This window comes from Ptychodera flava, chromosome 19 (genome assembly GCF_041260155.1).
Source record: "Ptychodera flava strain L36383 chromosome 19, AS_Pfla_20210202, whole genome shotgun sequence".
In the NCBI taxonomy this organism is placed as follows: domain Eukaryota; kingdom Metazoa; phylum Hemichordata; class Enteropneusta; family Ptychoderidae; genus Ptychodera; species Ptychodera flava.
Genome location: NC_091946.1, coordinates 11,534,193 through 11,556,539, shown reverse-complemented (window position 1 = coordinate 11,556,539; position 22,347 = coordinate 11,534,193). Strand labels below are relative to the sequence as shown.

Below are 22,347 nucleotides of genomic sequence, written 5' to 3'. Positions count from 1 at the left end.
TGTTCACGAGACATAACTTAAATGAAGTGCTCTTTGGTGTTGACGGTTGCTCTGACATTCATAATCACTTGCTACTGTTGGCCAAAAGACACATCTATGCCATGAAAATGAAACAGAGTAAACCACACTTTGCAGCATTTATGTTGCAAGTGAAATTCAACTACCATCTAGAGTATGAAATAGCTCTGGAAAAAGACAAATTAGAGAGACATTGCAGCAAATGGATTTCAATTTTACACAAAATTGTAGATAACTAAGCACTGTACTTCATTTTAATCTAAGTTACTGTTACTAAAGAAAATGTTACCAATAAAACAACTTAAATACAAAAAAAAAGACGACAAACAAAATAGAAGCTGACAGAAGAAAATTCATCACCTGCCGTCTTGTAAAGACAGAGAAGGGAAGTGGCGAATTTAAATTCAGGTTTAAAAGAAAGCCTCATGTCGGATGAAAGAAAATATCGCAAATATTTCAGAATTTGTATTTTTCAAAATATTATATTCATTGCAATGTATTGATATAAAAAGCGTTACACATCAATACCTAATTGACGAGGGGAACCGTACTTCATATTGGGATTTTAAGTTTTTCATAGTTTTAAAGAATCGCATTTTTAGTCAAAAGCCTGCGCTTTCGTCATAAATATTACAAAACCTGGAGCCTAAAATGGCGTCCTTCAAGGACCTGAACTATGAGAACGGCGAAAAATAAGACTCGAGATCAAAATCGAGCAAGTGATCAACTTTCTACGAAGTGGTAATAACGTATAACTCTTGAGGGCGCTGTTTACACAAGCCATCTCATTCAACATTGTGGTAATGGGGGTAAATGGTCACTGATGACGAAAAACTGCCTACTTGCCTATTCTGTGCTCGCTGATACTTTGAGAAGATCGCCAGCCTATCCGTAAAAAGATCCTTTTAGCGTGAACAGCTTTGTTGAGTGCCCCTGACGGGTAAAAGTTTCATACACCCACTGTGAAATGTACCAGCCAGTCAAGACATTGAAACAAATAACTCTTCAAAAGATCATAAATCTGTTTTTATTTACATCAATTTTAAATTCACAGCCATCAAAGTAAATTTACATTTTCTGTGTACTTAGTGGTCACAGACATCGTGACCTTTCTACAATGATGTGTGGCCACAATGCTACACTTTACATGCATCAAGATATACACAATTTAAATGACAGCATCATACTTTGCTCATCACAAGTATTGCAGGCAATGGAAGAATTTCTTAAAATCATAATTGCTGGGTATGTATTCTTCAAACTATTTCCTGTCTGCTTGATTCTGATTACTTTTTCTGCATTTTGTCGTTCTGTAGACTGGAGCATGCTGACTATGTGATAGTCAGGCCACTGCTCCCATCGTTTTTGTACAAGCAATGAGCAAGACAGGCACAAATACTGGGATAACAACAGTGTTCTGAAGACCACATGGTGGCAGAATGATTGGTTTTGGTAGTACTACATACACTAGTCATGTACTGTGTCGATCATTTTGATTGGTTGATTCAAATATGACATGAAGGCTACAGCACATAAGATAAGCCAATCAAATGAGGTCTTCCAAATACTAAGAGCAAATATCTCAGATCACTCTCACCCTTCCCTGCTTGAAAATTTGTCAAAAGATACTTCTCTGTTGCTGAGTGGTGCCATTCAATAGAAAGTTTGCCTTGTAACTTTTCAATTGGTAAAATTATTAGTAAATTTCTACTAAAAACAAAAATCATAAGATGTACTGATTTTTTGTAAATGTAAAAAATGTCATTGATGGCTACTCCTCTTTGTGTTTGCCCTCCCTCCCCCTTCCCCTGCCCCAAATTCAAATTCTTTAAAAGAATACAAACTTACGATTCATGTTACAATCCATACACAAGGGGAGAATGAACATTACATCTATCATAAAAAGTACAAAAATATTACTGTAAAACGTCAACAAGTAGTGGAACGTTGGAGTTTGCATACAGGGCCACATCTCACAACAGTTACTAGGATTTACTAGAACCCAAGCTGTTTTTTCTGTTGTGGAGTGTTCAAATGCAATTAATTTTTTTCTTGCATGCAGAAGTCTATCCGACCAACCATACAATAGAAGACCATGGGGCTGAATCAAATGAGATCAACAAAATGGGGGACGTGAAACAAGACAATGAAGATGTGTAGATATCAACAAAACCTTGATGCCTTTCTTGTCAGATTAATCCTGATATTAGGTCAAGTTCATTAAAACTACTTCAGCATGACATTTTTCCTGCAGCATATATCATGACTTGATCATCTGTAGACCCTCAAAAAACACACCCTTGTCTTGCTCAGATGACACAGGCATACTGGTTACAGAGTCCATACACTAAAAGTCACATAATATTCACAGATTCTTAGGGGCTTTTTCAGCAATTTTCAAGGACTTTTGAGGTCCAAAATACCATTTTCCAGACATAATTTGCACAAAATATATGTTTATACATCACTTTCTGTATCATTCTCACAGTATCACGACTGATAATCCTGTCAACTTGTGGGGTGGATTATCACTTTTCCGGGACTTTCCAGCACTCAATTTCATATTCAAGGTCTTTTCCGGGACTCTCCAGGAGGCTACAAAGTTCATGGACGTTCCAGGACCCTGTGATTATTACTAACTTGTGGTGACACTGAGGTCTTCCTGACCTGAAAAAGGATTAACCTGTTCACCCCCAATTCACTGTAGACAGGTCCACAATCACTATTAATAACAATAGGTTTGAGCCAAACCATTGCCGTAAAAAGGTTAAAGCAGAATGGAGTGTACCTTTGGTTGCTCAGATTGCTATAGTGTTGGCATGAAAAACAAAAATTACAACACAAAACCTTTCAACATCAGCAAAAGCAAACATTGTACATCATAACCTTATGACACAACGTATCTGCATGTCAAAAACAAAACCAGTAATAGAATTTTTTTGGTTTGGCAAATCAGCAAACCCAGTGCTGGTTTACAGCCTCTGTGTACGTTTCTAGTTCTGCCGACCAACAACCTATCTAGTTTCAGATTGGCAGAAAATCATGCTAACCAAAAAACTGTCTAGGTTTGAATTGGCAGAAAACTATGCAAACCACAAAACACAAGTTTGAGATTGGCAGAACTGGAAATGTACAGAAGCAATTACATAGCAAGGCGCTACAACTACATAAGCAAGTAGCTATAAATAGTAACAAAGGACTAGTACCACAGCCCCATTGAAACCTGTCACAGAACATTTTGAAGGCTTACACTAAACACAAGAGGGCGCTCTACCTAATTCTCTACATGAATAAAACATTATCCAAATGGTTGACATATCAAAAACATTAATAAACACTTACATAGCTGAAGTTTTCTAAAACTGAAAATGAAGTATTCCATTTTGCACAATATAGCACCTGAAGGATACTGGATTTACACATTTTCAAAATTGCAAAAATGAACTAATGTCCAAATGCTTGGAAATCACTGTGATTTCATCAGAGGAATGCCTACTGCATAAATATTTCAGAGAGGTCAGATTTCAAGGTTCAGAGGCAATTTTAAGGTAGTATGAGCCTGGAAAGTGAATACACGTACTGAATAGATAGGGAAACTATACAAAAAACACAAAACAAGGATATGTAATATTCCTCAGCTACTGTTTTGGAAACAAGCTGATGCGTGATTCAGCTATCGTATTTTTAGATGTGGCATTCTGTGGTAGATGGTGAAGATCGTGACTTGTTTTGGTGTCTTACCATAACAAACAGCCTCACCTTGAAATTATTTTTTAATCCTCATTCCAAATGTACATGACGTCTCAGAGAGTATCGCATTACTTTGATCACAGGCTCTCCCACTTTTTCTATCATCTCTCAGAGGCTGAAATTTAGTGCCACTTGAAGTAAAGAAAAATACATCTCTCACAGTTACTGGACAAAAAAGATATTCCTACAAAGTTAGAAAAAGTTTGGCATCTTTAATAAATACACCAGCCAATGCTGAGAAATTGGTGTGGCTAGAGCTTGATGAAAACTACATCCCATAATACTTGGAACGGCTACATCCATTAGTCATAGCCTTTGGGGCATATATAAGATACTGCTTTGGAAATTACTGATGCTCTTAATGGGTCACTCTTTCTTTACTATCTTTGTTTTTTATTCCCTTAATGTCAAAACATTTTGATATGTACACACCTTACATAATGTGCTTGCTTTACAAATGAGAAAGTGAGTTAAACATGAACCCTTGAGTTCTGGAGAGCTGTTGTCCATCACGGAAAGGGACATCTTGGATGTCACAACTGCAAAATGTTGACTTTCCACCCACACGATCAAAAGTTGTTGACAGCTGATCACCAAGTTTTTTAAGCATTTGAACTTCAGTCCCTCACACTGGCAATGAACCATAGTGACCGCTTGACAATGGAAGTTCTCTGTACCCTCTTTGTGAAGTTACTATGGAGAATCAGGTTGCCATACCAACCTACCGATGAAACAGCCTGCTGCCTTGGTAACAACCAATTCACTTGCTTGATTGGTTCTCTCTAGGGGTCAGAGGTTACCTCATGCAAATGGCTGCATAACAGACTTTCACAAAGAAAGTATTCTTAACGAGTGTAAATGGCATGCTGGTTCCTGGTCAGAATGGCTGAATTTTTTTCTGAAAAAATTAATCATCTACTTAAATGAGGCATCATTCTTCTGTGCTTGCAGCTTGGAGTAAGTATACAAAGGTAAAATGTAGCCATCTTCTGAGATTGAATAATTAGGAATTGTCGAGAATTTGAAGTCTCAAATATCTGACCAGAGTATGGCTTTCTTAGTCCTATCACAGCTCATAACCATTGCACCTGTAGGATGCCAGGCGACTGCTACAACTGAGGAACTAAAAACAAACAAACAAACAACAAAAGAAGTCTGTCAGAACACTAGTATTTGTATTGGACATAGCAATTATTGTATGACAGTACACACACACTCACACACTCACACACATGATAATTCATATTCCCGCAAGTAAATGGTTTTTCTCTTCTTCTACATGCTAAAAGCAACCCCTTTTGTTTTCCAAACAATCTGAAAAGATGCGCAGTCAGTAATTTGATTTTAAAGGTATACTGTCACCTGTTCAAATTTTGCCACAGTTACCAATGAAAGAGAAAATCTAACCAATCACAGATTTTAAGCCGGTGGCCGCTTTTTAAAAACAGCGCCCTCACATCGGCAGTTTGAATACCAAGGAACGCCCCTTTGACCATATATGGGCATGTTTAGATTACAGGTGACTGTATACCTTAAGGTGCCAAAAGTTATAAAAGAATCTTGGCGAAAAGTGTGACTTGACAAAACGAAATCAAGAAATACCAGCAACACATTATTTATTTTCTAGATTTCTTGAAAACTCACTGGTAGTTTAAACGATTTCAATCTTGTCTGCAAAAACTAGTTTGGTGATTTCTGGTCAAAACTTGTGTTGAAAGACATGTAAATCTAGGTTGTTGATGTACTGACCTGTGTTCTTTCGTTAGCCTAGTTTCTAGCCTGCCAGTATTTGTTTCCCAGATACACACTGATCCGTCCTGTGACCCTGCTAAAGCATACTGTCCATCAGGACTGAACACGGCTCTCGTGTAATCGTTTCCTACATGAAAACCATCAGCACTGGAAAAGGAATAACAAATTTTTTGAGAAACTTCACAGATTTCTTGAATGGATGACAACAGAGAACAGTTTTGATGTTTACCTGAAGTTTGGTTGCACATTTTAATACAGTAATATTGACCATATCAGTGGTTCTTGTACACACTTTCTTGTTTTCACCGGACATTCACCATACTTACCTAATATTTTGAAATGACAATTACATGACCTAATGAAGTCTTAACTTATAATTGAATAAATTGTTAAAATGTAGCACTTTTATGCCAATTTTAAACTGAAGTGAATTCTCCCATTTTACCTGTTCACCCCCACTTCCCATAAAACGGTCCACACTCACCATTGTAAACAATGGGTCAGTGCAAAACTTTGGTGGTGAAAGGGTTAAATGAAGAAAGATGTCCTGGTAATATTATGGGGACACATATAAAAGAATGATAACAATGGAACAATGTGTGTACATTTAATGGTGGATTGGTTAAATCCATGGTAATAAGATTTCTCTCTCAGGAATCAAAGCTCATGATTGAAAACACACATCACAGCACAAATGTTAAGGAAGTTTGTGCCATGAGAATGAAAGCCTTCAGCTTTTGCTCAAAGTTTTCCTCATGAAACTTTCAACCTTTCTTTTTTTCAAAATAAAAAAAAAATCAGGGGCACTGTGCAAATTTTGGTACTAGAGAAATAAATTACCAAATATTTACCAATATTTGAAATTCAAAATGGCAGCCATCGCAATGTTATCTCTACGGGCGAAAACATTCTCAATTTTCACAAAAAGTAAGGTGGTGAAAACTTCATTACTCTATAAACTTCAAAATGAGCCCCCACAAAAGGGGGAAAGGGGGGGGGGGCAAAAGGATATACTGACAATTTGAGAGTACAAATATCTTTCTCTGATGCACTTTCAAACATAACATCTACATTTCTAGATATATAATCAAACTCTAACATTTAAACAAGGATAAGATAGGACAAATGCTAATTCTCGATGAGTAGACATCTGAACCTGTATTTGAAGTGTGGCATGGCATGGCATGGCATTACAAAACTGCACTCGTCTCTTCCTAGAGGGCAAAAAAGCAATTATGGACTTACCAACATGTTGTGATGACTTGACTCATTCTAAGATCGATGATTTTCAAGGAATCATCTCTGGTGCACGCCAGCAACATGGATCTATTATCTGGTGATAGATCTAAGGATGTCACTCTGCCTTGAAGTGTTATTTCATTGGAGCTTGTGTCAGATCTGAAACCATCAATCCAGGGTCATAATCACATAAAACGTAGGTCAAATCACATAAAGCAAGGGTCAAATCACATAAAGCATGGGTCAAATCACGTAAAGCATGGGTCAAATCACATACAGCAAAGGTCAAATCACATACAGCAAAGGTCAAATCACATACACCAAAGGTCAAATCATATACAGCATGGGTCAAATCACATAAAGCAAGGGTCAAATCACATACAGCGAAGGTCAAATCACATACAGCAAAGGTCAAATCACATAAAGCAAGGGTCAAATCATATACAGCAAAGGTCAAATCACATACAGCAAGGATAAAATCACATAAAGCAAGGGTCAAACTACATAAAGCATGGGTTAAATCACAGCAAGGGTCAAATCACATAAAGCAAGGGTCAGATCACATAAAGCAAGGGTCAAATCACAGCAAGGGTCAAATCACATAAAGCAAGGGTCAGATCACATAAAGCATGGGTCAAACACATAAAGCATGGGTCAAATCACATACAGCAAGGGTCAAATCACATACAGCAAGGGTCAAATCACATACAGCAAGGGTCAAATCATATACAGCAAGGGTCAAATCACATACAGCAAGGGTCAAATCACATACAGCAAGGGTCAAATCACATAAAGCAAGGGTCAAATTGCATAAAGCAAGGGTCAAATCACATACAGCAAGGGTCAAATCACATACAGCAAGGGTCAAATCACATACAGCAAGGGTCAAATCACATTCGCTAATTTGCTCAGACGAATGGTATCTTAGCATGGATGAAATTTTCAGATATATTAGAACTTTCTAAATCAGCTGTGTTTTGATATATCATGGATGCTGTATGTAATGAGGTAGGTGCTCACTCCTTGCAAAACACTTGATGTCAATGCTTGGCTGTAATCCTCCAGCTCATCTATCCCAGTCTAATATTAAAGTGTTTTGTGTCACTTGCTCAGTTTGCGTTTCTCATCAGTTGCCCGTTAGAAGACTTTTGCAACTGAACTTGCACTGAACTGAGTATGTTCAGTGTTCGCGCTACCGCTCGCCAGATGGCAAAATGGCGAATTGATTCACTCATTGGCGACTCAGACGGTCAGAACAATCGCCAGACTGGCGACTCAAAATGTGCACGTTCGGTCACTTTGTTCTACGATGTTCTGTTGCATTGCGGTGTTTGTTTTACTTCTTGGGAAGTCTTTCACCATAGTACTACCGTACTCATCTAAGTATAAGCCCCGCCACTGTTTTCAGAGTATAATGGGTTGTACAAGTTGGTAAAATTACTTTTCAGATCAAAGAAACTAATGGGACATCGAAGTTCTTGTGATAGTATCGTGAGGAAAATGGCACGTATACATGTACTTGTGCCCCTCCAAAATGTCCCCCGTTACCTAAATAGAATAGTCCCACTTCAGTGACGTCCGCCATTGTTCACGTTCACGCTGTCCTGTTTTCCCGGGAGGTTGTCATAGTGTATTTAAACATGCAATTTCAGTTGTTTTCAGCGATCATCCTTTCATCTGTGAAGAGCTTTTACCGGTGACCATTACAATTTTCACTGCTCTGCTGTTGTTTTCACAAGACACGGACCGTTTGATCTTGGAAAGTAGAGTTGCTTTTACATGCAGCCAATGCACATGCCAGTTCACGGGTTCAAACCATGCTCTTGAACGTGAACGGCAGCATACATGATGTCTTTGTTTCACGTTTATATTTTATTTCAAGGTATGATTCAAGCTGAAATGTCACCAAAATGTCACTTTTATAGCGAGGGATTGTGCAAACCAGTTTGATTTGAAACAGCTTTGTAAAACACTGTTTACTTAGCTCGGAAATTGTTACTGAGTTTTGCTGTCTTTTGGCCATGCACGGACCGTGTATCAGTACTAGTGATCATGGCATGCCATGCCACGTTCATGAAGATCTTGAGGATGTTTCTCTTTTCTGTATTTTTTTGTACTTCACAATTTCTTTGGTCAATTTTTGAAAGAACAAGTGGCTTTCAATAGTCATGCATGAGTTTTGATACGAAGCATTCTTTTTATTGAACTATTAAAGCAGCACTGAGGATACATATGATGATGAGAAAGTGGCAGACTTCTGAAATATTTGGTTATCATTATTCTTGAGTGTTTAATGATATCACCTTTGACCCTTCGAGATGAATGTGTGTGACCCTTGACCTCACCTCTCAAAAGAAAAATCTGGCTACTTGTGTTCACACTGTATTAGCCAAAAAGGCTAATCAGCTTGAGTAGCCAGAGCAAACCCTGATGTTGATTATTTTTTAATATAATCTTTGTATATTGCATTCCAGAGAGCCTCCAGAGGGTGCCTTCTGGAACTTGGTTTTGCTCTAGTTCTTTAGACATACTTCCATTTGAGTTTTGGCTAAAAATTTAACTTCTCTTGACTTTGCAACAAATTTCATAAGATATGGCAAAGTTTGGTAACTTTGAAACAATACTCTGACCAATATGAGAAGAAAATGAACTCAGCAGGTGGTTTATTATAGAAGTAATTATGGGCAGTGAATCCCCTTCAGTAATTTTGGGAATTTACTTCTGGAAGAAATCAAGCTACTGAAATGAGAGCAAAGGAATATTTTGTTCCTACCTGGTGTCCCAGAATCGAATTCTTTTATCAAAGTGACCACTGATGACTGTGGACCCTGCAAGGTCACTGGTTACCAAGTCATTACAACTTGAACCAGCAAATATGGTCCTTGTACCTGTCAAGAGGAGTGTAAGAGGGGGCCATGTTACGAGACTTTTGATTGGAGCTTTGTAATCTCTGATAAAGAGATTGCCCTATAGCAGAGCGTATCACATACACAGCAGCAACTTTGTAGTCAGAACTTGTGACCTTTGACAACTAATTACAAAGCAAAGAAGATGAAAGTCAAATACAGACTGAAACATAAATTGAAGTTATCACGTTGTAGAGTATAGGCGTTTACAATCATTGCCAGAAAATTGGGACTAATCAATGAGAGAGTGACTTTGGTCTAATAGTTTGACAACCAGCCTTTGGTAAATCCCTATTCTTAACAAGGGAATGGACCTACACATAGGGAAATGAGAGTGATAGAAAATATCACAGAGTTCGTCTCATAGCACAAGTAACATGTAAATTGTCATGAATTACCAAGCTACAGCCTCATATTTTGACATGGTTAATTTGATTTATGGCTTGTTTCATTCTACTCGGTTGTGATTCCAAAAACAAGTCTTTTGTTGACAGTGTGTGAAAGGAAGCCAACAAGAAATGTGCTGTCATTTCAAGTCATTTCAAAGTAATACATACCTTGAAACAGAAATTTTTCTATCTTTTGCACAAATTTTCCCTACTGAAAGTTTAAACCATTCCCTTCCATAATTCAGAATAAAAATCGGGGAACTACGAAACAAGTTACCTATGTGAAATTCAAAATGGCCAATACACTCTGTTTTGACGCTGTGGGAAAAAATGACATTTTTTAAGTTTCATGACAGAAAGACAGTGAAAATTTTATTTACTCCACAAGCATCAAAATGAGCCCACACAAGCAGCAGAAAAGTATTGTAAACAATTTGAGTCTCTGAAAAGAGTTCAAAAGAAGCTTCTACCTTGGATGGAACAACCCTTAGGAAGCTGTCATTATTTTCATTTTTTACAGCCAGGGGTGTGGTGGGGTGGGGTGGTTGGGGTTAGGGTTGGGGTTGGAGGAAAATTTCTTTGTTATAGAAGGGAGGGGGTAAGGGGGTAATCAAATTCATCATGGTTAGCAGGGGAGGCTACTCAAAATTCCTGAGTTTCTGATGAAATTTCTCCAACACCCCCCCCACCCCAACCTCACCGTAAATAATGACGGCTCCCTTATACAACCAAAGCATATCTATCTGGTGATTTTCCTGTCGCATTTGAAGATAGCAACACTGTCCAAATTTCAATCCTTGAAAGCAAATCTACTCACAGGCTCTGCTCCTAAGGTCCCAGAGTTTCAGCGTCCTGTCGTGGCTGCCAGAAACGACTTTGTAAGGATCGCCCATGAACTTGGCTGTGAGTACTTTTCCACTATGGCCTGTCAGTGTATGCTACAGATGAAAGAATATAAAATGATTGCAAACATCATTCATAGAGCTTTGACTGAAAAATTATGGCACTGAAGTTATTTTGATTAAATCAGAAAACGTAATTATTTCCACCAAAATTATGTAGCGTTATATCTACACTTTAGAGTTAGGAAAAGATTGGGCTAATGTGCAGCATTGAAGAAGCTATTATCCAATTAAGTAGCTGAATCTTACCAATATAATTAAAACAATACAAATAGACTCCCTAAGTCACTGTGAATAGTGACAATGGACCAATCAGAGAAAGAGCTTATTCAATGCTGCACATCAGCAGAAAAGATTCTAGGAGTTGCTTGCTTTTTATTCAAGGGGGGTGGCTGAGGATGAGAAAAATATCTTCATGTGCATTGTCAGCAAATACCTTATTAAAATTTTTTGAAAAAGTGCAAAAAAGAAAGAATCGGTTTACCCTTAGCCTATGGTCTCCTATACTCCATACTCTACTTGCAAAATCATTAGAGGCACCTAGAACGTGTTGGTCCGAAGTATCAAAATCAACACACATTATACCTGCATTGCTTCCTGTAAGTGAGCCTCTCAACTGTAGCTGACCTGTAATGCAAGCCACAAGTTATAAAATGATTAATATAATATGCAAATTATTTCATGTTCATTTTGCATAATAATATTTAATTTACATAAATGTCTTAACACTTGACATCAGTATTGACATACAATTTACACTGGGTATATTCATGGTCATATGCAAATTATTTCATGTTCATTTTGCATAATAATATTTAAATTTACATAAATATCTTAAAAACTGACATCAGTATTGACATACAACTTACCCTGGGTGTATTCCTGTTCATTTTGCAGAATAATATGTAAATTTACATAAATGTCTGAAAAACTGACATCAGTATTGACATACAACTTACCCTGGGTGTATTCCCAGAGTTTGATTTTCCTATCTGCACCACCAGTTGCACAGACGCTGCCCGATGATGAAAATCTCACAGCGTTTACTTCACCATCATGGGCATCCTGAGGGCCAAGCCAGTCAGAAACATAATTTTCTCTGATGGGATTGAAGCAATTATACAGCACAACATTCCAGGGAATAGCTGACATTTCAAGTACATCCATATGACACGTAGCCAGGAATAGAGTGACACTGACTACCATAGACATAATGTGTTTACAATTACCCATTACGTGCACGCAATAGTGGCTGCATTTTCAAGTATGAATGGAATGTGTGACACTTGTTTGACATTAACTAAGGAACAGGGATAATTTACAAAATGTCAATGATACAGTTCGTGCATATGTTTCATGTTTGAATTGCTTGTGAATAATTGTATTTGAATTTTTGAACATGCTCCAAAAAAAAGAAAGATCCTTGTCTGTTTTGAGTAAGTAATGATTTGGAAGATTTCAAAACACTCAGGAATTCCTGAAAATGTAAATGATCATTGGGATGTATCTGTATGTGTATCTCATGCCAAAAGTAACGTCAACAAAAATTAAACCCTGATGTTTTTTATTGAAATCAGTGGTCTAAAGTATGATTCTATCATAGAATACACATTATTTAATACATTTAGTTTGAGAAAGAAACTTTATCATGCAAAAAATTGTCAAAGCTACAAATATTTTTAATCCATGAATAACAAAATGGCTACATTACAAAACAAGTCTCACACCAAAAAATTCACCTTATCTGACCAAACTCTAGCGTGTGGACTGTTTTGCTACATTCAGACTAAAATCTCTGCTGCCGTTTACTTACTAGTTTGTGATGTGCATGTGTTGGTATGACTGCAGAATAACATATTGCTGAAGACGTGGATCCACTTCTAAGCCTGTCCATTCCTCTGCAAAATATATGCAACAGAAACTTGTGACATGCTGTACACAAAATAACGCAACAGTAAAATTTTTGTCAGTAAAGAGAATAAATACTCTTTTAAAATCCTAGTCATGATCATGCATGCATCTCTTTGTGCTGAAAATCAAACAAAAATTGGGTAATTTGTTTGCGTACTTTGGTGGTGATATTACAACTTGAGTTTTAACGGCTTCATCGATCTCCTTCTTAAGTTTTGTCTGTTTCCTTCGATGATAATCTTCATTGTCTAAGTTTAAAAATTCTGCCTGTTTTCCTTTCAGCTCCATCCATCGAGTGATCAATTCTTCGTTCTCTGCTTGCGTCTTCCTTAGTTTTTCTTCGTACGACGTACACGCAAGTTGGAGTGCTTGGTGTTCATCTTTTAAAAGCTTGAGTGAGGAACAGTGAGGAGAAAACATGTTTGATAAATGGACGGGAACGGGCATGTCTGAAATTTGAACTTTAAGGTCCATTCACCCATACTTCTTTGCCCTTTGAACCAGCCACACACTGGACTAGCACGGTAATGGACCATAGCAAACAGGTGCCAGGGTTCAAAGGTCACATGCAAAACCTGAATTCATAGTACCCCGGTACTACACTAATCCGCAAATGTTTTCTAAAATATGTTTCAGAACATTGTATGGAGTCAAACTGTCAAACATCTGACCTTTTCAATCGACACTACATTTTGAACACCCGTACACATACACACATCAAGTCAATATTGCCACAATAGCATTACATAGGGTGTAAGGGACTAATTCAAACCACTCATACATGTAGGTTCTGCAGAACAAGTTTCTTCCTCTAGAGAGAAAAAACCCTTCGCAGAATGAAAATTTAAAATTTGGAATATTGATGTTTACCTAGGTGTAGGTCACCAAATATAAGTGTATAAAATTGAAGTTCGACAACTGCATTGGACTAAAACTCTTGCCACTAAGATGAGCAATCAAAGTTTTGGATTTTGCGACAATATGGGTTGGCTCCTGTCACCCTATGGACAAAGTTTTGAACATTTTATTTGAAAATTGATTATTCAAAACAGTTCCTTCGGATAATAATTTATCAACTGGACTGAAGGAGGAAAAGCAGATAAGTCAACGGCAATTTTTGTTCAGCTTCACCTATAATTATACTCTATCTGGACAAATGAATGCCGATACAATCGATTGATGGAAATGAAATGCTTGCTTGTCTGAGGCAGTGGCAAAGTAACTGGATTTACCGCAACATATGATGCTGGGCCTACAAACACAGTCTATCGGTACTCAAAAGAGTTTGGAATTCTTCTTTGGGCATTTGAATGGTTAAGCGAAGGATAGAACAAGCTGGTACTCACCTGATATGCAGTTTCTTTTTCTGAAATTGTTTCTTCTAAATTTTTCATTTCTTTTCTGAGTGCTTCTAGAGTTGAAAGAGTAGTGCTAAGTCTGTTGATTAGGAAAAAGAGATTTTGTGGATGAGGTCAATGGCAGAATATTACAATGAAAAGAATGAGTTTGTGATAATGAATGTCAAGTTTCTGTCTCTTTTCATGGTCTAATAAACGTTCAAAATGGTTCAAAAGAATAAAGTTCAAAAAATAAACAAAATATCAATTTGGTGAAGACTATATCATGTTCATGACAAAATTTTTTATTTTGCAAAATTTGTTTTTCTCAGAAATTGATTCACACAAATTCCACAGAATCTGGTTAACACACCACACAACCAGAAATGTAAAAGCAACATTCCCAGAAATTTCAAAGATAAGAAAGTTGTGGGAAGAATAGAAGACAATTGTTTATCAACTCACTCATTGTCCTTAGAGCTAAGCTCTTTTTCCCTTTCTTGTAGCTGATGACTGACATTTATAAACTGCTGGGCATTCTGAAAAGTGGATAATAGAAGGCATTTAGGGTATATACAATGTAAGCATTTAGATTTTCATGACATTTCACAAATTGCTGACTTTTGTGATTTGTGAAAAATTTACTTGGAATTTTTGACAAATGCAAACAGTATTTATTCAGAACCACTAGTAGTTGTGCACATTCGGCATTGACATAAGCAACTTCAATGTCTTCACATATTTTGCTGTCGTAAAGCTCCATTTACTGTAATTTTTGGTGTATTTCCCAGTAGAGTTGTTGTGTTTGTAGTATGTAGTTGTGTTTGTAATATATAGTTTCTTGCTCCAATGCTAAAATCAAGTAAAGATGCCATGTCTGCCTCTCACTTTATCAATGCAGCCTGTATGAGGGCAATGTCCATGTTATTGTTGATTGAATTTTAATCCCTAATACTAGTTAGTACTAGGATTCATTTGTTAACAATGAAATTGCATATCATGTACAGTGTGGTATATTGTCAAGGCTAATACTTTACATTTCACAAAATAGGAAGATGAATAAACACATAACATTATTTTATTGCACAAAAGTAGTGAAAATTTCATAAAATTCACTGCTACTGTCTTTTTTCCCCTTCATTGGAAGATCCACTGCTTCTGATCTTATCTGTACATGTAGAATTGTATCCACTATACAACTTCATAAATTACCCTGTTACAAGATGATATGCTCGCTAGGGTAGCCGTTCTCATTTATCAAAGTTATTCTGAAATTGCAGGGTAGTTTATATTCAAACCAAACTGAAATATTTCCTGGTTGGGGTGATCTGCTCCAAGTCTTCGTGGTATGAATTACACACAAATATAAAGGCCCTGAATATAAAATCATTTCTTCCCATCTTGCTGACTTGGGTACACAGAAATTTGCCAGTAACTGTTTTGTCATCTCCACTTTTTTCAAGTGTAATTTTTAGCATCAATAGACTGATTGAGCGCTGTTTTTATTTCAGTTTGGTTCATATTACGGTACAGTTTTGGAGCGCTTTATTCTTGGTATTATTTTAAAACACTTTGCCGTATGAGTGTTGGCTAAAAATATCAGGAAAAGTTCCCTCTTGGCTCCAGTCTAACACATGCATCCATCACCAATTGTGCACACCATTCAGTTAATACACTTTCCTTTACATCATTTAAAAAAATACCGCAATTACAGGGTGTCGCTCAAATTTGATCAGAATTGGTACATATCAGTATGGGTACCAAAGATCAACAATAAATGTTGTTTCTATCTGTTCAGTGCAGGAAAATTCTACGTTGATGTTATGACAATGATTTCTGCACAGTACAACCAGAAAAACAACAAGAAATAAACCAGAAAAACAAGAATGACAAAAGTAATTAAGGTCTGAAACTTAGGTACTGGAGGTCAACTTCAGCAACATGCATAGCAGAAAGGCAGCTAGCCCCCCTTAGTTTGACCATAGACGGTCTTCCTCCCCTCTACTGACGGTCTTCCTCCCCTCTACTGTCTATGGTTTGAGCAGGTCTGTTAATATGTAACAGTTCATAAACAATGACAGGAAATGACTCAAGTCAGTGGAGTAAGCCTGTTTCAAGCCTGTTTCAGGATTTCGCTTTTTCTTACCTCATTTGCACATTTTTGACACTGATGTGTTCATTTGAACAAATTCACATCTCCAACCCCTACATCTACCTGTACACCAAATACTGAGACGGTAGCTTTGGCGGTATGGGAGCCTTTGTGTGTGATGGACATACATCCACACATACCCACAAATATACAGACATACAGACGCCACTCAGACTCATCATATAAGCTCTTTTTGGTATTTATATATAAAACCAAATATGAGCTAATAAAAATGTTCACAATTTCATTGTGACCACCCCCTCCCAAGATCTAATGGTCCATCCTTTAGTTTGAGCAGGTCTGTTAATATGTAACAGTTCATAAACAATGACAGGAAATGACTCAGGCTCAGTGGAGTAGCATGCTGGCATGCCACCACTCCTGAACATTTGCAGAATTTCCCTTTTTCTTACCTCATTCACACATTTTTGACACTGATGTGTTCATTTGAACAAATTCACATCTCAACCCCTACATCTACCTGTACACCAAATACTGAGACGGTAGCTTTGGCGGTATGGGAGCCTTTGTGTGTGACGGACATACATCCGCACATACCCACAAATATACAGACATACAGACGCCACTCAGACTCATCATATAAGCTCTTTTTGGTATTTATATATAAAACCAAATATGAGCTAAAAATATTAAAAAAATACATAAGCATTAAGTATGTAAGAGATCACTCATTAAATGTGGAAAGGGCCAATAAAATATAAGAAAAAAATCCCCCAACGAAAAGATTGACCCAAACTGTTCAAGCATCAATGCTTTCACAACATAAAAATTCAAATTCAGGAAACTAAAAAAGTATGGAATTCTGGTCAGAATTTAGAAATACTTAAATGCTTTTCCACTCGACAATTTAGAAAAACAAACTAAAAAATTGCAGGTCATCATTCAAGTCACCACTTCCGAGGCCTACATGTCTAACCTTTGCAGAAAGTATGAATAGCAAGGACCTGTCCACTGACAATGAACAAAGTGTGGTACCTACTTCTCCCTTTCTACGATGCATTTCAGTTAGTTCCTCTTGCAGCTTGAATAATTTCTGTTCCAGTGACTGAATCTTCTCGTTTGAAGCTTTGCCTCCTTCATTGTTCCCCCTGAAAGAAACACATTATGACTGTCAAATTTAGAAAATACAGTCTCCCCTGGGATGTAGCCCTGACAATAAATCAAATCACTTGAGGTAACTATTGAAGTAATAACTGCAATTGTATGACGTAGGCGCCACTATGATATGTTTCAGTTTACCTGTGGGGTCATACAACAGTGCACAAAGTTTAAATAAAAGTTCTATTGAAGTGAATCTAATCCATAATCATTTCACATAGGGTCATATAAGTCTCTTTAAGAAAGATCATACTATATGAAAATTAAATAGTCAGGTTTTGGACGTGTCGATCAAGTGTGATTGGCTCAATCCCTCACTATCAAACAATCACAATTTACTCTCACACAAAATACTTTTGGCATTGGTAGCTTTCTTTTTTGGAGCAACAAGCTTTCCTCTCACTCAGCTGATGCTCCAACACTTCATCTGTTTGTACTATCACATTTCATTTCGACATACGGGTAGACTTTTTGAAACAGAGTACAACAATAAACAACTCACGAGGTATAATAAGGGAAAATCATGGATAGAACACATCAAATGAACCCGTTCTAACGTAATTTCTGCATGCTGAACACAATTTTATCTTGACCTCATGCACTGACACCTTTGACCCATTGCGTGAATTGACCAATTATAACTAGCGGAAATTTCTGGACTTTCCCTCTACTTGTAGTCTGACTTTTGTGGCCATGCTACTGGAGAGCATGCTTGCTTCAACATAAATCTAGGTTATCATATACATGCAATATGAAGATTTAATGCTAATCTCATTATTACGTAAAGGTAGTCAGGAAAATGCGGTATATTTCCAACATCTTGATCTCCAAGTAATTTATACAGTTGTACAGATTTGACTACCAGTATACTACACAGCATGTACAAGTTACATATGGCCATGGGTGGATATATCGCAAAGCATAATTTGTCTCTTGCGTGAAATAAAACAAATCCTTGGCATAAAATTTGCATGAAAATTACATTACATTAATTAGCATAAATTAGCAGAAGACCCCCCCCCCCCCCCCATCTTTTTCTTCACCTTCGGCTGTGAAACAGGGGTCTTAGAATTGAACGAATACGGTGTGAGTGTAAATACACTACTTCAGGTTGGTATGACATCACCATTTCATTACATAATTTGAAAAAAGAATAAACTCAAACTCAAAACAATACAATGAAGACAGAACTCACCCTGTCTCTACTTTGACTTGTAAATCTAGATTTTCCTGTTTAAGCTTCTCCACTTGAATTTGGAGCTGGAAATTTTGAGACCTCATAGAGTCTGTTCCTTCAAATATCTTATTGTCTGCAAGAAAATTAAGACAGACCCTGTCACCATATGGTGAAAATTCACCAGAAGATTTAGAGTTCAAGGTGACCATTTGTCATTTCAGAGTCAAAGCCTCTAATTTTATGATTATGACAGGTACACAATCACTGATTAATTGCAATTTTCATTTGGATTACACACAGCATGAATAATTCTGAAAAGTCAAAAGAAATACAACTTTGAAACCCTTTTCCTGCCAAGTTCATATTTCACCATTAGGTCAAGTTGGACAGTACCACTTACCCATCTGCTGAGTGTGTAAACAGCGGTATTGAGCAAATCTATGCATATATTTACCGACTTGACATGGTATCCTACAGCAGGTTTTCTCAGTAAAAAGATATACTTTAAGTATCTAGATATCCAGGGGCCTTTAAATACATATACACTGATTTTAACCAACTTGACTAGATGGTGACATGTGAACTTGGCAGGATATCGGTTATAAAGTTGTTCTGAAACCACGGATTAAAGATGCTACACTTCCTAGATTTTAAGTATGTCGATGACTCAATCACTGCTACCTGATTTACAATGGCAGTTTCATCCCATAAACCAATCAAAGAATACATCATAAATTTCATTGTACCTATAATGTGCTATACGTCACATGGTGTAGAATTCAACCTTTCAACCTAATGAATACTTTCCAAAGATACTGAGTCATCATCTCATTTACATAATCAAACAATGATCGTTCATCAATTTGCATAAGTAAATACATTTCAGGAAACCAAGCATTTTGATGGTGTAGAGATTCTTGTATTGTTATTAATAAACATATTTGCAAAGATATTGCAATAGCATAGGTTTATAGATACTGTAAAACTTTTCTAGACGTAAAATTATTGTACAATCATGAAAAAGTTAGAACTTTCAAATTGGGAGTGAAAGGTATAGTACAAGGTACAAGGTACTTTACTTTAGGTTGTGCAAATGGCAAGGAGTCTAGAAATTTACAGGGTCAATGTCAAAAATACTTCCAGACACTGTAAGCCAACCTACAATTTGCGCAACATGTTTGCCCTAAACTGCTGCTGTATGACTTGCTTTTTGGCAACAAGTTATATCACTTACAGCCTGCAAACTGAAAGTAAATACAAGTCTGAAAGGACTATAGTTTAATCCTTTGGTTGCAATAGGAAATGTGGGCAGTTATACCTAATGAGGGTATAACCATCAATCCTGAAGAGCTCCATCAGTTCTTTAACCCACAACTTTCCCAATCGATTTTCCTGGGAAAATTATGGGCTACAGCACTACAGCAAGGAGCTCCAGTATCTTTGGTATAATCCAGACATATACAAACATGCTATATTGCACCAGCAAGAGATTTATTGTCAGTTATTAGATAGAAAATCTTATGTTCAGCCAGTAAAGCTCTCTTCTTTGACCAGTGCAGTGGTCAAACGAATACGAGATGAGTCGGCCAGTTGTGAGTTCAGCCAGTTGGAGTACTCAGCCAGCCAGCTGGAGAAGTCAGCCAGCAGGCGGACTCAGCCTGACAGTAGGAGTATGCAACCAATTAGAATGTATGCTACAGTCTTTCTCACCAAAGTTATGATGCGAAAGAGATCTCAATGTCATGCATGGGCGTAATATTTGCAAACTTCCTTCAATGCACATATGATGTATGTAATCATGGTCGGTGTGTGGAGGGACTGTGACATTGTCTATAAATTATACGATGACAGCGGCCGCACATTGTGGTACATCATGTTTTACTTTCCATGAAAAAACCTTTAAACCTAAGATTTACTACCGTCAAATCATGTCATAAAACAGTTCTACATTCTAACAATTATTTATACTTCTCTTAATGACAGACATCTGTGCAAAACAGGCTGATCTGTGTTCAGTGTTGACCGCTGCACGTTGTTTTCTAAATGTTTCCTATTAAACCACAAAACAACAGAAACTATGGAACCTAAGTTCAAACTGGCATGTGTATAAAAAACATATAGAGTATATGGCATATAAATTATATAAAGCATATAAAGTATGTGATAAAGTATTTGACTGTGAAGAGAATACGTATGCAATCATAAAGCGCTTTGTTGGCTTTTTTGCAAGTCAACCTGTCCTACTGGCTGAGTTGGTCGACACGGGCACTGGCCGAGCTCGCGACTGGGCGACCTCTAGACCTCTCGGGTTACCCTCAGACTATGGAGGTAGAACTACTCGGCTGAAGCTAGCAGCCAAAACCTAGCAGCCAAAACTATGGTGTGGAAGCTAGCAGCCAAAACTTGCAAGCCACTTTCCTCCTATATTTTGAAGTCAAGTGGACATCATTCTAACGTACAAGGTTCTTTGTACATGTATCAACACAAACACATCATTTACTAATTAATTTCTTTGCATAAATTATCTCCATTCTAATTAGCACCTGGTATCCCAGCTAGCCTATGGCTATAAAGCACAATGCATTGTCTGCTGGAATGAAAGAAAGAGTGTGCACCCATTACACCTAGCATGTCTTACATATATACATCCATACTAACAAACCACACTTCTCTCATTTCTTAATTAATTTCTTTGCATAAATTATCTCCATTCTAATTAGCATCTATATGCTAGCCTGTGGCTATAAAGCACAATGCATTGTCTGCTTGAATAAAAGAAAGAGTGTGCATCCATTTCATATAGCATGTCTTACACATATACACCCATTCTAACAAACTACACTTGTCTCATTTCTTAATTAATTTCTTTGCATAAATTATCTCTGCTTTAATTATCACCTATATGCTAACCTATGGCTATACAGCACAATGCATTGTCTGCTGGAATGAAAGAAAGAGTGTGCATCCATTACACCTAGCATGTCTTACACATATACATCCATACTAACAAACTACACTTGTCTCATTTCGTAATTAATTTCTTTGCATAAATAATCTTCAATTAATTAACATATATATGCCAACCTATGGCTATACAGCACAATGCATTGTCTGCTGGAATGAAAGAAAGAGTGTGCATCCATTACACCTAGCATGTCTTACACATATACATCCATACTAACAAACTACACTTGTCTCATTTCTGAATTAATTTCTTTGCATAAATTATCTCTGCATTAATTATTATCTATATGCTAGCCTATGGCTATACAGCACAATGCATTGTCTGCTGGAGTCAAAGAAAGAGTGTGCATCCATTTCACCTAGCATGTCTTACACATATACATCCATACTAACAAACTACACTTGTCTCATTTCTTAATTAATTTCTTTGCATAAATTATCTCTGTTTTAATTATCACCTATAGCCAATGGCCACAACAATATAGTGTCTGCGTCAATGAAAGAAAGAGTGTGCATCCATTACACCTAGCATGTCTTACACATATACATCCAAATTAACAAACCACACTTGTCTCATTTCTTAATTAATTTCTTTGCATAAATTATCTCCATTCTAATTAGCATCTATATGCTAGCCTGTGGCTATAAAGCACAATGCATTGTCTGCTTGAATAAAAGAAAGAGTGTGCATCCATTTCATCTAGCATGTCTTACACATATACACCCATTCT

At 37.0% G+C, this 22,347-nt stretch overlaps 1 protein-coding gene across 2 annotated transcripts in view; it reads right to left on the bottom strand.

The window, feature by feature from the left end:
• Nucleotides 1–1,016: 1,016 nt before the first annotated feature.
• Nucleotides 1,017–22,347, bottom strand: part of LOC139118566 (autophagy-related protein 16-1-like) — a 29,036-nt gene continuing 7,705 nt past the window's right edge. The window contains exons 2-15 of one of the 2 annotated variants that reach the window (XM_070681921.1): nucleotides 20,621–20,702; nucleotides 18,671–18,785; nucleotides 17,357–17,465; nucleotides 14,670–14,743; nucleotides 14,214–14,304; nucleotides 13,025–13,257; nucleotides 12,770–12,854; nucleotides 11,916–12,021; nucleotides 11,441–11,583; nucleotides 10,872–10,992; nucleotides 9,533–9,647; nucleotides 6,766–6,918; nucleotides 5,518–5,667; nucleotides 4,627–4,891 (exon numbers count right to left, since the gene is read on the bottom strand). In XM_070681921.1, coding sequence (XP_070538022.1) covers nucleotides 4,798–4,891; nucleotides 5,518–5,667; nucleotides 6,766–6,918; nucleotides 9,533–9,647; nucleotides 10,872–10,992; nucleotides 11,441–11,583; nucleotides 11,916–12,021; nucleotides 12,770–12,854; nucleotides 13,025–13,257; nucleotides 14,214–14,304; nucleotides 14,670–14,743; nucleotides 17,357–17,465; nucleotides 18,671–18,785; nucleotides 20,621–20,702 — 1,671 coding nt within the window. In that variant the 3' untranslated portion in view covers nucleotides 4,627–4,797. Of the gene's footprint in view, nucleotides 4,892–5,517; nucleotides 5,668–6,765; nucleotides 6,919–9,532; nucleotides 9,648–10,871; nucleotides 10,993–11,440; nucleotides 11,584–11,915; nucleotides 12,022–12,769; nucleotides 12,855–13,024; nucleotides 13,258–14,213; nucleotides 14,305–14,669; nucleotides 14,744–17,356; nucleotides 17,466–18,670; nucleotides 18,786–20,620; nucleotides 20,703–22,347 lie in introns of both variants that reach the window. The other variant, XM_070681922.1, reaches the window with a different exon arrangement.